Source organism: Callospermophilus lateralis, chromosome 12 (assembly GCF_048772815.1).
Source record: "Callospermophilus lateralis isolate mCalLat2 chromosome 12, mCalLat2.hap1, whole genome shotgun sequence".
In the NCBI taxonomy this organism is placed as follows: Eukaryota; Metazoa; Chordata; class Mammalia; order Rodentia; family Sciuridae; genus Callospermophilus; species Callospermophilus lateralis.
Genome location: NC_135316.1, coordinates 30,161,767 through 30,178,848, shown reverse-complemented (window position 1 = coordinate 30,178,848; position 17,082 = coordinate 30,161,767). Strand labels below are relative to the sequence as shown.

Sequence of the window (17,082 nt, the reverse complement as noted above, 5' to 3'; positions counted from 1 at the left end):
TCAGCACCACATATAAATAAACAAAAGACCAACTGACAACTAAAACTTATTTAAGAATAAATAAACAAAGCAGATTATGCATTCAGAATAAGGAGAATATGTTGTAAAAGGCAAGGAAGACTTTGTGAATGAGATTGAAATTAGGACTTCCAACTCAATAGTGCAGCACAGGCAGGCTTACTTATAGGGAAAGGCATACAGGAAAAAGGATGTCAAAGCAAAATACCTTCTGCTAGACTACTAACACCAAATGCTTCACAAAACAAATATTCCAACATAATATTTCTAAAGTTACTAATTAAATTCACTTCTTGAAAAAATAAAACAAAAATACACCACTTGAGACTAGGAGGACATTAAGCTGAGCTGCACTGCACTTTCTGAAGTATACCAAAACAGGCTAATTATTAGGTAACAAGATCCTCTCTATACAAGGCAGGCGTTCAAGAAAATCTGAGGTAGAGGGTCTTATAATTCAAATAACTTGTTGTACCTGCTGCAGGATAAAAACCCACCTCGAATGAAATCAAGGTATCAGGGAAAACAACCAACCAAGGATCTACAAAAACTGCAAAATCTTACTGAAGGAATATTTAAAAAAAAAAAAAAAGAATTATAAGCTTCATTAGTGCATATATTATGTTATACTAAAATGTCAATTCTCCCCCAGATCATAATAATAATAATTGTGTGTAAATTCAATAAATGTTTATTGAATTTACACAAAATTATTTTTAAAGAAAAATCAAACTTGACAAAATGGTATATTAAAGTTTGACTAAAAAAGTTAACTTGCCCCGTATCATGTGGGGACAAGGGAGGGTTCTGAACCCAGCTGACTGCAGATATCTCACAGGAAAAATAACAATATCCATTAACAGTACTCCAACAAATAACTAAGAAACAAAAATTCCTAAATAACCTAGACAAAGGCTATAACATGCAATTAGCTTATGTACATGTATATACACACATTTAAAAGTTCAACCTCACAAGTATTTATTAGGATTATTAGGTTAGAAAATATTAATAGGATTGAGAACTTGGAATACTGCAAATGCTAGGATACATAATGGTAGCAGTGTATATTTATATAGTACCTTTGGAAGACAGTCTGACATGAAAGCATACAATTTATATGCTCTTTCAGCAATTCCTCTTTCAGAATCATCCCAAAGAAACATTAACATGAGCACAAAAAGCCACAAACAAGTACACTCACTTCAACTTCTGTGAAAGTGGAAAGAACCTAACTGTCCATAACAGGGAATAGCTGAAGAGATCGTTGGACATCCACTGTGGGATAGTATGTAAAACATAAATCTACATGGGTGACATGGAAAGATATTGATCATACACCACTAAGGGAAAACAAGCAAGTCACAGACTATGTATAGGTTTTTTAAACCCACTGATTAAAGGAGGATCTGAAAAAAAAATGATACAATATAAGAAAAAAAAAATCTTTTAAAAAGGGGAGAAAGGAGAAAAGAGTGTTTATACATATATGTTGAAAAAAAGGCATTTTTTTAGAAGGATTTGCAAGGATATACACCAAACCTTTAGAGTTGACATTCTGGGGAAGGACTGGGATTGGGCCTGTGAACTGAAGGAGTCCTTGCTGCTTACTCAATATTCTTCGATGTAACTAAAATGTTAATGTTTTTGTAATTTTGAGAAGATAAAAGTGAAAAGAACTTACTATCTTGTGTTTAGACCTGTTAAAGAGAGATGTATATGATAAGAAACATACTAAAAATTACTTAAAAAAGAAATAATAAAATTACATAGTAAGAACAATTATTGACACCTATAAAGATTCAAAGCAACCGACACAATAAATTTTATTGTTTCCATAATAATAGGCTCTAGACAAAGTGAAGACAATGGAGACAATGACAACACACTTAAAACTGCCATCACAAATTAATCTGTTACAAATTTCCAGTGGTTCCACATATTAAAATGTAAAATGTATGAGAAAAAAAACAAGAAATATAAATATTCAGATTTTTGCATAACAATGCAAGGTCCTTAAAAAAAAAAAGTTACAGAGAACTGTATGTAACTCTGACAGTAATTCAAAACAAAATCACACCTTTTTTTCCTAAGCTCCCCCATGATCTGGATCTGGGGATTGCAGTAATAGAGAAATATGCAAGAATAAAAACATGTTTAGTGCTCAGAGACAAAATAATTTTCCTAATTTTAATGCAAGACACAGAAAAACAAAAGATCAATTCAAAAAAGCTAATCATTGCTATATGCAGATAAATAAAACAGATTTGACAACAGTTTTATAATCAAACCCAACTAGCATTATACTAAAATATATATATATGTGTGTGTGTGTGTGTATATATATATATTTATATATGCAATACTATTTTAGAAAAAAGGTGCGTTGGTGAAAATGATTCTGAAAATATTCACTGATGCACATTTATGTACAAAAACTTCTATATAAAAAATTAAACTATTTTCAATGAAATTCCATGTTTACAGCCCATCTGAAAACTGTACTTGAAAGATAAATAGGTCTACCTAATGTTTTCTCTCTGAAATCATGGCTAAGGCAGTTCTCTTTCCAATGTTCTCTTTTTATCTACTTGACACCACTAATACTAATATAGACAGTATTACACAGATGCAACTTAACATGCCTATGCATTATTACCTGGAGCTGTGTTCACTGTTAAAACTGGGGATTGTTTATAGTTGCTATAAAGAATATTTTTCTTTCTTAAAATATATTGTTTCTCTATTCCAAGTTAAGCACTTACTTAAGACATTAAGAGGCTACAAAGCCACTCCATTTGGTGTCAATATCATTAGCCCTATAAGAAAGAACTCTGTATTGGAATAGCTAGAAAAGTTCTCATTAAAATAATAGTGCATCCTTCACCTGCATAGAGTCAATTTGGCTTAATAGCTCTTTGCCCCCAGAACACTAGTCTGGAGTTCAAATATGCTCCTGAAGGTCCATCTTATATGAAAAAAGATCTCATAAAAGCAATATGAAACTATTATAGGATAATAAAAATTGTTAAATTCTGTTTGATGAGTCTTACAGCATTCCTCATTCAGAGTAGCTGCTAAAGGATAGGAGGAAACAAAATGGATAAGACTGGGACAATGAAATTGAGTTGGTCAAACTATATCAGTAACCATTTAATAAATCTTTAAGCAAACAAATGAAATGACAGGGTACCTGTAGCTCATCATTCCATAAGCAGTGAGGATTTGAAGCTTTTAGGTGAAAAATCGAATACCCTTAAAAAAGGGGAACAGTCTGAGGCAAAAGTTGTAGATCTGTAAATATATATTTCATATGCACACACAATTGTGTGTTCTATTCTGTATATTTACATACATATTCACAAGATGCCCTGCAGTGTAGTTCAAAAGGCCTTTAACAAACTACTATTATAGGCCCTAGAATTCATACCACCGGTATAAGAAACCAATGTGCATATATTCACATAATGTAAACCTTATCAACAAAAACATTGCTATTAACACTAGGTTAAATAATAGGCGTTAGGTTAATTTTTTAAAACTACTATTAGTGATGTAATCACAACATTTCTTACACGGAGAATCAAAAATAATGGGGAGGGGGAGACAAAAAAACCAAAACAAAACCCACCACAACTGGAGTTCAAATTCACAAGAAAGAGATGTTCAGTATGGCAAACAAAGTTCAAATTCCAGAGTAGGGAAAAATATCAAAACTTTATAAATCTCCTGGGATGCAATTTAATTAATGCATCATTAGAAAAATAGATTCAGAATGAACGGTGCTGCTGAGGATTCTCTTAATACATCAACCCATATGTTTATCTTTTTCCTCTTTTGTTTCCAGCTGGAGGTTTCTTCAACTGAAGGAGTTGTCCTCCTGTTCCAAAACCTGCAGAGGCAGGATTGGACACCCCAAATGTCAAACCAGCTGATGCCGTGATGCCAGGATTGCTGAAGTTAAACCCAGATGTACTTGAGCTGCCAAAGCCTTATGTTTAGGGAAGAAAATATTCATATCAGAAATCAAATCATAAAACACAAATACAGAAAATGGGGATGAGCAGTAAACTTCTATCTGAAAGAATACATAATTTGTAAGAACAGCAAATATCTTAGGCCCCTGAATTTCTAACATGGAATTTCATAGGAAAATAACTTAGCTAACACCTAAGTGGCATCTTGAAAGCCAGAGGTTTAGTGATACAGGCCCAAGGTGAAACATTAGCACGAATAACTGAAATCTATAGAATACTTCAAGTTGCCAAAAAACTTTTCCACTAATTAAATAAGTCAAGGCGTCTTCCTCCTCGGCCCCACCAAAACCACTTTGTCATCAAGTAGAGCAACATCAGCAATCCCAAACTCTCCAAGAAAGCCTCAACTCACAATGTTCAAGACAGAGGACACATCAAAGAGCAATACTTATTGTTTTCATTTTAGATAAGACCCTGTATAATTGAGATCAAGTACTATTACTAACTAGTTAACTAAAACAATATTTAGATTACAGTTTTAATACCATTGAAGTATACATCTTAACACAACTGGAACTACTAATTTTAAACACTACTCAACATAAGCAGAACTTCCTTCAAATTCCCTGAAATTAAACACGTGTTTAACAGTGTTATGTTGTTATTTTGGACATATTTATCCCCAAGTACTGCACATTCAAACAAGCCATTATTTTTAAATAAAGAGTAAATGTAAAATAGATGAAATTTGGAATTTTCCACTGGAAAAGTCAAAAGATTTTATCTATTTTAGAAACAAAGAATAAAATTAATCCTTTTTGTAAGACAGTGGCATTCTTAAAATTGGAGGGATTTAAAGAAAAACTCTTATTCTAAAGAACAACTCTTATTCTAAATGGCTTTCCTGGATGAACAATGATTAAAAACAAAACAAAAACCAGGTTAAACTTTCACAATGATAAGTTCATTTCTGCAATAATGAAGAAAACTGCTTAACCATGAATCTATATTTAGGTACAGAATATACATTTATATATAAATCAAACTATGAAGATTTGTCAGAAATATTTCATATACCTGTCCTTTAGTTCATAAAAAAGACAGCTACATAATTAGTCAGGCTTGCATGCTTCATCCAGGGAGTAAAAAAAAATGAATCAGGGATCTTTTTGGATTACTGGAAATAACAACACTTACACTTTTAAGTTAAATAATTTCCACCTTTAAATTCACCTGGAATTCAGGTAGAAACACACAAACCTGCACTAAGACTTCCTGAGGGTTTATTTGTTGCTCCAAATCCAAATGTGGAGGCCCCTGTGGTGCTGCATCCAAAACCAGAGCTAGTTCCAAATCCTAATGGAAGGGTAATAGAGAAATATACAATGGTACATAAAACACAGGTTAAAGGTTACACACAATAAAACCAAAAATTATCAAAGGTCTAACAAAAACACTGTTGAAAAACATGCCTTTATTAAGAAACAGATTATTTTTTCCTCTAAATGTTCTAGAAATTTTTATCGATCGTTCAAATATGATTTTTTAAACAGTTATGAACATATCTACTTGAGGGTTACTTTTTTTGGGGGGGGACTGACTAAATTCACAAATATGCATGACATACATAATAATGTATACCACAAGATAATTTTACTCAGCCCTTTACCAAACATTTTTGGTTAATTAAAAAATCTTTACTTTGAAAAACTAACTACATAACAGTCTATCACTTTAAATCTACTCCATAACAGATTTGTGCCATCTATTGATAATGTTAACAATGAGAAACTGGAGGAGAGAGCAGCATATTTTTCCTCGTAATAGTTTTCAAAACTTAAAATAACTTTTATCACAAAGTTCATGAAGAGATTCTATGTATTTGAAGAACAGTTTCCCAGATGCTCTATGTAAATAAAATTCAAATTCTTTTTAGGCTACGCTATATCTTATCTAAACTACTGAGACTGACAGTTATCACTACCTATGAATCTTAATAGCAAACTGGATTATAAATCATATAAATTATGATGCCTATCATGATTCTAGTAATTCCTAATATAGAAAAGTCTATTAAATAATAAGAAATAATTTATAAGTCTTCTCTGTTCTATTTTAGTGGAAATAAGGGAACCTTATTCATTACATTACAATGCTTTTGTCAAAATACAATCAACTTTCAATTATCCAAAGAACTGTGAATGTATCTATCTGTATTCAGCATGATGCTTTTGCAGAGAACTTACCTAATTAAATTATGAAACTACCATAAGTTCAACTGCGTATGTATACAAGTATGCCAAAACTGTTTAGAAATGGAAGAAGTCAAGCTGTTTAAGTTATAATAAAATTAATTCCCCATTTTTAAAGTGCTCCAGAAAAAAAGATAATGATTAGAGACTGTTATGACATCTAGAAGTTGATTGGATTCCAAAAATTAAGACAAATTTTTAAATTAAAATTAAAACTAAGTAATTCAAGTTCATATCAGCATAGTGATTTGAAAATATAAACATCCCTACCACTTAATTTTAATACTTTTTAATATTTACTAATCACAGAAGATGGAATGATTTTTTGAGTTCTAAATCTAATACTAGAAAGCAATGATTGTGTTTGGAGAATCATTTTTGCCAGATGGAAACTTCCAAAACAGCAGAGGATCTTCTTAGAAACTATTTTACAGGCTAGTATAAATTCAAATGTATAATACTTCAATGAAATATTAGAAAAGTTAAAGTGTACCTCCAAGGTTTGAAGAACCTAAGCCACTTGATTGCAAGCCAGTGCCAATACCTGAGCCGAATGGTGTTCCAAAACTAACTCCCAGAGATGGCTGTGGCCCTGGTATAAAAAAAAAAAAAAAATGGGGGGGAAAAACAAATTTGCCTTACTCTTTCAAGATTAAAGTTCCTTTATGAAATTATTTTAAAACTGAACAGTGATTACTTTTAACAATTCCATTTGTTAAAACTTTGTTTTCAAGATGTCTTTCTGACCTAACTTATCTGTTCAAAGTGATTTACCTATCAAAAAAAAAAAAAAAAACTCTTTTTAATTAACCTGCTCGGAACTATAACTATTAAAAGGCTAACCAAAATGAAAAATGTTAGTTTAATAGATGAAATAATTTGTTTTTAACATATCATAAATTATAGTTTAGATTTACTTATAGAACTATTTTAGATCTCCCCACTTGTTCTCTGATAAAACTGGTGTAATCAGTAAAGGCTTTTATTCTTTTTTTTTTTTCCAAACAAGTTCCTTAGTGTTAGAGTCAAGTCTCAATTGATCAAAAGAGACTGACACTAACATGGCAAAACTATCATGTTACTTCATAAAAGTACCCAAAAAACTAGGCATGATTTGTTATGATATAAATGATATATACAATAAATAGATAAAAAACAAGACAATGATTTATTTTATTAAATTTATTGTTCATTTTAAAGCAAACCAATTACACAGTAACATGACAATTCCAACTTGTTCACAAAAAGTGATAACTGAGTTCTATTCTTCAGCTCAAGCTACATTACACCACTTATCACCTGATTAAATAAGATAATGAACATTTACAAAGGCACCGCTGTGTACCTTGACAAATTCAATACATTCAAGATTTCAATTCAGAAGCTTCTTTCCAACATTTTGGGAAATGTACTCAGATACAGAACGATTAGTCATCCTTTTCCCATCTGTTACTTTAAAGATTTCGGCTAAGTTTGTCTGGCAAAAATAGCATCAAACTTACTAGCCTCTCTTTTTAACTACTATTTTTTTTTTTAAGCTAAGCAGAATACAAAAATCTAAAAATCTCATTTGATAAATAATTTATGAAAATTACTCAATAGATTTCATAGTACAATCTTCAGTCTTGTCTTTTTCAAGCACAGTGATCAGTGCATCTCAAAAGTTGAGGGAATGCCAAAGTAATAGATCTTAAAATTTAAATTTTTAAAGAAATCAAAGCCTTCAAGTTGTTCAATGATGAATGAGGTTTGTATATTCAAAAGGTAGTGTAAAACTATAAAGTATTAAAAAACAAAACAAAAAAAAGAAAAACAAAAAAACGAGGAACTACATTTTGCTACACACTGGGACAGAAACTGGACTTTTCAAATAGCTTCTATCCAGAAAATAAAGATTAATAACTAATAGCGGCCAGAGTTCTTACACTACTATTAAAAAAATAAATAAAAAAGGATTTAAGCTTTTACATCCAGTTTGAGATCAATTTGAGAATATAATACCTGCCTAGCAGCTCTTTTGTAAAATGTTACTATAGAAAAAAGAAAATAAGCATATTACCTTTTTTTATTCCTACCAAAAATAATATGTAGAAAACACATGTCCAGTTTCTTTAACATAGAGAGACTTAAGTGTCACATGTTAAAAGGAGGCACTGCTGGTGGAAGACCCTAAAGAACAATGCACACCACAGCCCTCAGCCTTATAAGTCATAAGAGTTACTCAAATAGCATGTTTTTTTGTTGTTGTTGTTGTTGTGTGTGGGTCTGTTTTTAAGAGCAACAGAACATAGTTTCTCTAATCATCAATATTCAGGATATCAAGAACTCATATAGCTAACAATGACAAGACTTTCCATTGCACAACAGATAGTTTGAGTTTTGGACCTTCATACAAATTTTGAAGGCAACATCATTTATAAAACTAGTAGGCAAATGTATAACATTTTTTAATAGTAAAAACTCATCATAAATATCTCCCATGCCAAAGTATTAGCATATATTACACTCTGGCCACCATATATATTAGTTTCACTATTAGAAAGCAGAATCAAAATCTTTCAGGCAAAAGTTAGGTAAACAATTCAAGTCTGCTTTAAAATCTGAATAATCATTTAATGAGAGGCTCTTAGTTCCATAAATAAAACCAAGTTAATAGTAATATATACCAATGACTGCCCAAAGTGAAATCTTTATGTAGAGTAACATTTTACAAAAGTTACCATAAGATATATTCACACACAACAAAATGAGATTTAGCACTGTCATTCATATTTTCCAGAATAAATTCTACTTTCTTTCTTAAAAGTAAAACTGCATTCACAGGAAAAAGACTAAAGTGCTAAAACTTTTTTTTTTTTATAATCTTCTATGGTCACTAAAAATACCTAATGTAGTTAGTATAGTTAATTCCTAAGTCATTTTTTTAAATAATAATTTTTCTTAAAAAACCAAAAATGCCTTTTCCCCAGTTTGAAAACTTTACTTACTTATTTGATGGGGAACATTCCTTTGGTTATTGAATACAACAAAATCACAAAACCACAAGAAACTAGGATAAAATACTTAAAGTTCCCTATTTAACACTACACCTTAAATATCCAGACTGTCACTAAAAGCTAGAAAGTAGGAATTTCTAATTAAGCTCTCCTTAAAAAAAGCAGTTAAGTCACATGAGAAAAATCATGAGGTAAGCATCAAGAACGTTGGTCAAAACACAATGGCAAAATCCAATCCTAGTACGATACTTTAAAAATCCATCCTAAATTAAAATTATACTGAACAGCCTAATGTAAATGTCTTTGTAGGAGACTTGAGGCATTTGTGAACAAGTATACTAAAGATCTGCCAACATGTAACTTATCAATGTACTGATACTCATTTCGTACTTAAATAGCCTGCTGGTCTTTCAGCAATTTTCTTCAGGCTTCAGAACAAACCACCATAAATCACACATACCTAAGTCCTATTGTATATTGTTTCATTAAAAAAAAAAAAAAAATTGGACTCTGGGAGTGTAGCTCAGTGGTAAAGTGTGTGTTTAATATGAATGAGAACCTGGATATCCCCAAAACATTAAAAAAAAAAAAAAAAAAAGCTGAAGGTTCAATAAGTCATAAGTCCAACCCCTGACTCTAAGACAACAGAAACATTCAGAAACCAGTAGTTTAAGAAAAGCTATCTGTTCTGTGCCATATTTCTAATGAAATCAAGAATCTATATGCAAATAAAACCAAATCTTCTGATAACTCAAACCTTGATCAACAGTGATGTATAAAAACAGTGCACAAGTTCTATCTCACTTCATCTAGATGGTCTAGAATTTGTTATTGGCACTTAAAAGATTTCATGAAAGTATCAAGGCACAAGGAATAACTCCTTGGACACAAAATATAAATGCAATAAATAGGGACATTACTAAGTGGGCTGTAACTCATAAAACTGTTATTTAACCAACAGAGCTTATAAATGTCATAATCAGGATGACATGACTGGTGACTAAAACCACTGGCATTCTGAATGGGAAGGTATAAAGGAATGAACTACAGAGCCTGGGAGACCTTTAGAGAAACAAAAGGGAAAGACATAATACAAGATTATTGTCACTTCTGTAACTTTTCAGTTCTAGAAATTCAAACAACTCAAAAGTAATAATACTGTAAGACTGTTAAGGCTAAAACATTCTGATTCCTGCCACGTTATCAGAAAGCTCCTAAAGGCTCTAAAATTGCAAGAACACTAAAGTCTTAAGATTTCCCCTGGCAAAAGAGAAAACAAAAAAACTTACCAACTTGGCAAAACTCACAGATAAAATTAAAGTATAAAAGCAAAAAGCTCCTCAGAATGATTACTCCAAATTAAGCTATTATTCTCTACTACCACAGAGAGCAAAGATCGTATTTCTACATCTACTTTTATGTCCTCCAAAACTAGCATATAGGAGGAACTCATATTTATAGAATGAACATACATGTTATGTCCATGAGCCCAAAATGTATGAGTGAAAGCCTATCAATTCCTCTAAATTAGTTAAGTTTACATTCAAAAAAGTAAAAAAAACCAAAACAACCACAACAACCTCAACAGGTAATTTTGCTTCAAGTTTACTTATTTACCATAGAATACAGTAATTTTAGATAACTGACTTTTCTCAAGCTTTAATATATTGGAAATCAATTATATTTAATGAATACTTAACCACAGCCATGCTTATCTGATCTTCTTTAGAATTAATACTGGCTCTAAAAAGTAAACTGGTACTATGGTTGATTTGATTAGCTGGTTAAATAATCATTAAGAACTAATGGTTGTAATCTGGGGGTTGATTCTTCAAAGCAATCAATCCCATTATGATTTTTCCTCTCCATAACTTGAGAGAATACAATCCTATACTCCAGCCAGCTAGAGAGCTACTAGATAGTGCTATGTGAGCCACTATTCACATGTGTCCAGCCATGGAATGTGGAGGATTTGGCATAGATGCATCATCAACTCTCTACTGATATCTAGTCATTATCTGTTTTCTCCAAATGTGAAGAATTATTCATTAAACTGCCAACAGTTACCATAAAATGCTTCTCTGGTACAGGCAGCTTGAATGCAACCTAAATATGTATTTTTAAAACTATTTTTGTATTGTAATTTACTGCCAGATTATATGGAATTCTCAGAAGACACATGCTGTAGAATAAACAAGCCTCAAAAATTAATGATTAGGGCTGGGGATGTGGCTCAAGCGGTAGCGCGCTCGCCTGGCATGCGTGCGGCCCGGGTTCGATTCTCAACACCACATACAAAGATGTTGTGTCCGCCGAAAACTAAAAAATAAAACATTAAAATTTCTCTCTCTCCTCTCTCTCTCTTTAAAAAAAAAAAAAAATTAATGATTAAAGAAAAAAATTCAATATCCATAAGGAGTATAGTTTCCTAAGTTAAAGCCTGACAAAAATGAATAAGGAAAGTTTCCCTACTTTCCAAGGACCAAATGAAACATTGTAGAACTACACCACAAAATTTTTTCTCTGGTTAGAAGTGGAATTAAACCAAGGACTAAAAAGATCTAATATTTCACTATTTTCATCTGCTCAACTCCCCACTTCCTACTTAACATGCAATCCAAATATCAAAACGTCCTCTTCCTGCTCTTGCTACTTTCTTTTATGTCCATGAGCCCTTATTTTGAAAAGGAACAAATAATTCTCATATGTATAGTCTTCAAAATTTGGCTTATAGGACCTGTATTCTGTTTCTTGTCAAAGTACATAAAGCAAATCTACTGACCTTCAACACATCTTCAGTCAATAAAATCATACTGCATCCTGAATGTGGGTACTTTGCAATCATTATGTATGAAAAAGGTCAGAATGCACCATCTATCAGTATCATACATGAAAAATGCAACGTATGGATGGATTATATCTGACTTTGAAACAAAAAATGATACAATCACGATTTTAGAACCTAATGGTATTCTTAAATGTAATTCAGTAGTGAAACACCATAGTCTAAAGGGTATTTATAGCAATACAGCAAATAACATTGAGTTAATTCACAATAGTCAATATCTGATGTATAATTATTGCTAGACTACCCTGCATTTTTTGTCAGGTGTGTTTATAATTGTGTCGATCACAATTTTTAGACTGTACTGAAACAGCTGTTCATAGAAATTTTTTCAGGGCTCACACAAAAGGAAGACTTATAAAAATGCACATAAATGTTCAGCATTTGAACAGTAAGAAGCTATAACTTGAATGCATTCAGACCTGTAGCAGGCTGTTGCTGCTGCGTAAGTGTTGCAGCCATGGCAACGGCTGCTGCATTTGGCATGGTGCTGAAAGGGGTTGGTCCAGTAGTAACTCTGGGTGCATTCTGCCACTTCTTAGCTTCTGCTCGCCTGGCTTCAAATACATCTACAGCATCTCCCAAGAACATTTTTCTGTAGCCAAGGTACTGTTCTTTGAGTACCTAAAGAAATGGGGGAGGGGGGATAATCAAGTTCCAGGTTGACTATGATAATATGTAAATGATTATAACTACAAAGTAAGTTACTAAAGATCTAAGAAACTGCCTATAATTTCCACCAAAACTGTAATGCACATTGATGTGGGAATTGGTGAATTTCGGTTCTGTTTTTCCTTTGAATACTTTATTCCATTTTGCCATGTCTTTTTTTTTTTTTAAATGCAAGAAGGCTGTTTTACTTTATTTTTTTTAAATTTTGTTATATATGACAACGGAATGCATTACAATTCATATTACACAGAGTACAATTTTTCATATCTCTGGTTGTACACTGCCATATCTTTTTACAATAGGCCACATAAAACATTCTGCCTTCATCAGACTGTTATTTCGAAATGAATCTACTACATTTTAGGTAAGCAGAATAATATTTAAATTAATATTAATGCCTAGAATGGTGGTGCATACTTGTAATCTTATTAATCTGGGAGGCTCAGGCAGAAGGATTACAAATTCAAGGGCAGCCTGAGCAATTGAGACCCTCAACCATTTAGCAAGACCCTGTCTCACAATTTAAAAACAGGGTGGGAGGTGGTATTGAGTTAATGGTGAAGCACTCCTAAGTACAATCCCCAGTATACCCACTCAAAATAGATATTTTTAATCATTTTTCATAAAAATTTTTCCTCAAATGTCCAACCTTTCCATAACCTTTATTAAAACCCAACACTAAATATGTACTTTTTAAAAACATTTTTTAAAAAGCCCTGAGTGATACATACTAAGATGTCATACCTCAAGTAGAGGAATGTTAGAAGGTATAACCAAGATTTCCACTTTATCGATATTGTTTGACTAGTATACAATGATGATGGCTGATATATCCAAACTTGACTCAAGTTCTTACAGTTCGTAACTCCAGAGTAATACTAAGACCATTAATAGGAATAATTCTAATTTACATGAGAATTATTACATCACTAAAGATACAGTCTTATTTAGATAGTTATTTACCACTTTTTGGACTGAAATTTCACATTTCTTACTTTTCTTAATAGAAATAACTGAAAGGCTACAACATATTGAAATCTTATTGCTATTAATAGTATTTAAAAATTATCATCATCCTTTTGTGTGGAAGTCTGTACTTAAAACTCCAGTTCCAAACTTTGCTACCTTTATAATGGATTATAAAATGGACCTGCTAAGAACCAACAACTGGGCAAAATGTGAAGTCAGAAGCGGAACGTGTAATGTAAGAAAAACAAACATTATTATTGTTCTCCCCCAAATCCAGCCTTCCTTTTCTTGTGCAATTCCAGGTAATTCCCAAAGTATGGCATTAGTATCACATAAATTTTACTTCTACTTCAGATAATAATATAATGATTGCTTTGGAGACCTGAAAAAGGCAATTAATTTTTAAAAACCAGACATCAGCCATGAGTTATGTGACTGAGTTATGTAACTAATTTCTAAAACTTCCAAATTTGCTAATGCCTCTAAGTCCTGGTTGGATAAAGCAGTTTTCATTTGGTTTCAACAGATTATCTAATAAAAAAGAGGAGGGAAAAAAAAAAAAAAGCCTTGGGAGAGTTCTGTAAGATATAAACTAGTCAAATTTATAGTTAGCCAGCTCACTAAACTAAGCTAAAAACAACTGCTAACATACCAAGCCTGCTCACAGAACAGTCTTTGGTTCTTAGTAATATATTAAAAATATATCATTAAAGAAGAAGAATAGTTCAAACTTTCATGTTAAGTTTATTCGACATGAAGTGGACTATTTTACGCAAATTTCATTCTCACTGGTTTATAGTCACATTACAAAAAAGGCTTGTTTTTTAAACCAGAGAGGAGAAAGACATGCATGTATACATTTGGGCTGTACTTAAAAAAAATCAGCACAAGAGAGACTTCAAAGTGCCAAAATAGAATCATGCTCAGTAATTTAAAAGATTAAAAGTAACATTATAGACTGATAAAATTTTCAAGAAAATTTGATAAAATTCTTCATTTAAAAATTTTGATTTAGTTTAAAATGTTAAAGAGAAAGGTCTAAAGATGCTATCATTTAAAAAAATGACATAATTTAAGGGATTAACTTTTTAAAACATTCTGTTACCACGAATTTGATTAAGCATAAAAATACTAGTAATCTCAAACTTTTGTACACAATTTATTTAGACTCAGCTTTCAATGCTTTGAATATTAAAGGTTCTTTTGGACTATGTATGACTCAAAGAATTTAATTACACTTGGATTGGTTACTGAGGAAAAGTGCACCCATATTTAATATTTCACTTAAATAAATTTTAAAAATTACCATTACATGAGTGATATTCAGCGATGAATTATTTATATTATTGAATAAACACAAAGTGTTCCCTGTAAGTAGAAGAAATAATGCCAAAAAATTTTTTTAAACACATAACATTAAGTCAGTGTAAAAAATAATTTTTCTATTGAGAATGTTTACTTTCTATAGTATTATTTACAGTGGTAAAGAGATGGAACAATCTAAATGTCCATCACCAAGAATGGGTTAAACAAAGAATGCACATACAATGACCTACATAACTACAAAAAATGATTTTGAGGAAATATGTGTACTAATAATTATTTCCAATATATTGCTGAAAAACGTAACGAGGATAATTGACTCTGGTAAAAGATTTTATCAATGTAAACAGATTTCATCAATGATTATATTAGTATATAGTTACTTTATGTAGCCTGAGCCATTTCTGTAATAAGCATGGCCATATGTTCCCAGTGAATAAATAGTTGGATCTAGGTATATGGATAGATAAATTGGCACTGAAAACTTACCTTTACATTTTCATGAATAGACTGAAGTTGTGCAGCTAAAGCTACAAATGTTTGATAAATTTTCTGCATAGCCATTGACAAATCTATAAAAGAAAATTATGTTACCATACAATAAAACAATCAATTTTATTTTTCTACTATTTGAGACCAATTTTTGGTACAATTACTGTGTTAAAGGAAAAAAAAGTTCATCAATGATCCCATGGCTAGAGAAGAGAGCAAATTGAGTAGACTGAAAAAAGAACATCAGTAATGTGAGGAGAAGTGGAAAGACTCTAGGATTTCTGCCCTTGTCAGCACCGTAACAATTCATAATAAAGTCTTTCATATTTGCAGGAATAAAGATCTATTTAATGACTTAAGGAAATTTTCTTACAGCCCTTTAAAAATAACTATTAGTAGTTGTATATCTCCTATACAACCAAGGTTTACTCCTTCTCCTACAAATAAAGTAATAGTACTGTCAAAAAAAATCACCAAAGTAAGCATTTTACCTTGAGGGGTTATATGTGAATTATTTGCTTGGGTGGCAAGATGGTTTTCTAGTTCTTCAATCTGCTGTCTGTACTGTTGGAGCTGTACCTCAAATTGCTGAACCAAGATTCTGAAGTAGCTATTAAAAAAGTGTTAAAACAAATCAAATTTTTAAAAATTATTTTCTTTATATTTAAAATACCAAATAAATGTTCTCTTTTTAACAGGACTTCTTCAATTAGTTTAATAATGTCACAGATACAATCACTAAAATAAATGCCCAAACACTGTAAATTATCGAGGTATCATTACTAATCAGGGGAGACAAATCCAAATAATCACCTATGGTTAATAAGTTAATGATCTTTAGAAGTAACAAGGTCATACAAGACAGACTGAATAACTATTACAGAAAATAATTAAGGAGAAATTGCAAATAAATGCAATGTGAACTCCCAATAAGATCCTGAAAAAAAAAAGTTACATTTAATGAGGGAAAAAAAAACTGTACAATTCCAGCACGTTTTGTGGTTTTATAAATAATACTGTATCAATGCCAGTTTCCCTATTATTGATAATGGTACATATATAGCAGGTTAACATTAGATGAAGCAAGATAAGAGATATAAGAAAACTATTTACAATACTATTTTCACAAGTTTTCTATAAGTTTAAAATAAAAAGATTTCTTAAAACAACAACAAAAAATCCCAAACCTGAACTGTCAACCAGACTTTACAATCAGTACTTAAAAGCTATTATAGTAATATAAGGAATCTGTTTTTCTATTAAAAAAAAAGGCCATAATGAAACTTTTTGCAAAATAAGCCCTATTAGCAGTGTGAAAAACAGCACAGAGGGATAAAATATCAGAAGTCCAGCAAGAAAGCATACCCAATGCTAATCTGAGTAACACAACAGATGTAACATTGTCATTGGTTCCTGATTTTAATAATTATACTATTGTACAGAAGATTATCCAGAGATTGATATCAAATTCCATGCATATCTGATTTTTTCAAAATAAATCCAATTTTGTATAACTATAATGCTCTAATAAAAAAAGA

General features: G+C 31.4%; 1 protein-coding gene across 2 annotated transcripts in view; it reads right to left on the bottom strand.

The window, feature by feature from the left end:
* Nucleotides 1–1,836: 1,836 nt before the first annotated feature.
* Nup58 (nucleoporin 58) overlaps nucleotides 1,837–17,082 on the bottom strand; it is a 39,001-nt gene continuing 23,755 nt past the window's right edge. For both annotated transcript variants that reach the window (XM_076871997.2, XM_076871998.2), the window contains 6 exons: nucleotides 16,036–16,154; nucleotides 15,542–15,624; nucleotides 12,511–12,712; nucleotides 6,741–6,839; nucleotides 5,256–5,351; nucleotides 1,837–4,009 (listed from right to left, as the gene is read on the bottom strand). In XM_076871997.2, the coding sequence (XP_076728112.1) occupies nucleotides 3,840–4,009; nucleotides 5,256–5,351; nucleotides 6,741–6,839; nucleotides 12,511–12,712; nucleotides 15,542–15,624; nucleotides 16,036–16,154 (769 nt within the window). In that variant the 3' untranslated portion in view covers nucleotides 1,837–3,839. The remainder of the gene's footprint in view (nucleotides 4,010–5,255; nucleotides 5,352–6,740; nucleotides 6,840–12,510; nucleotides 12,713–15,541; nucleotides 15,625–16,035; nucleotides 16,155–17,082) is intronic.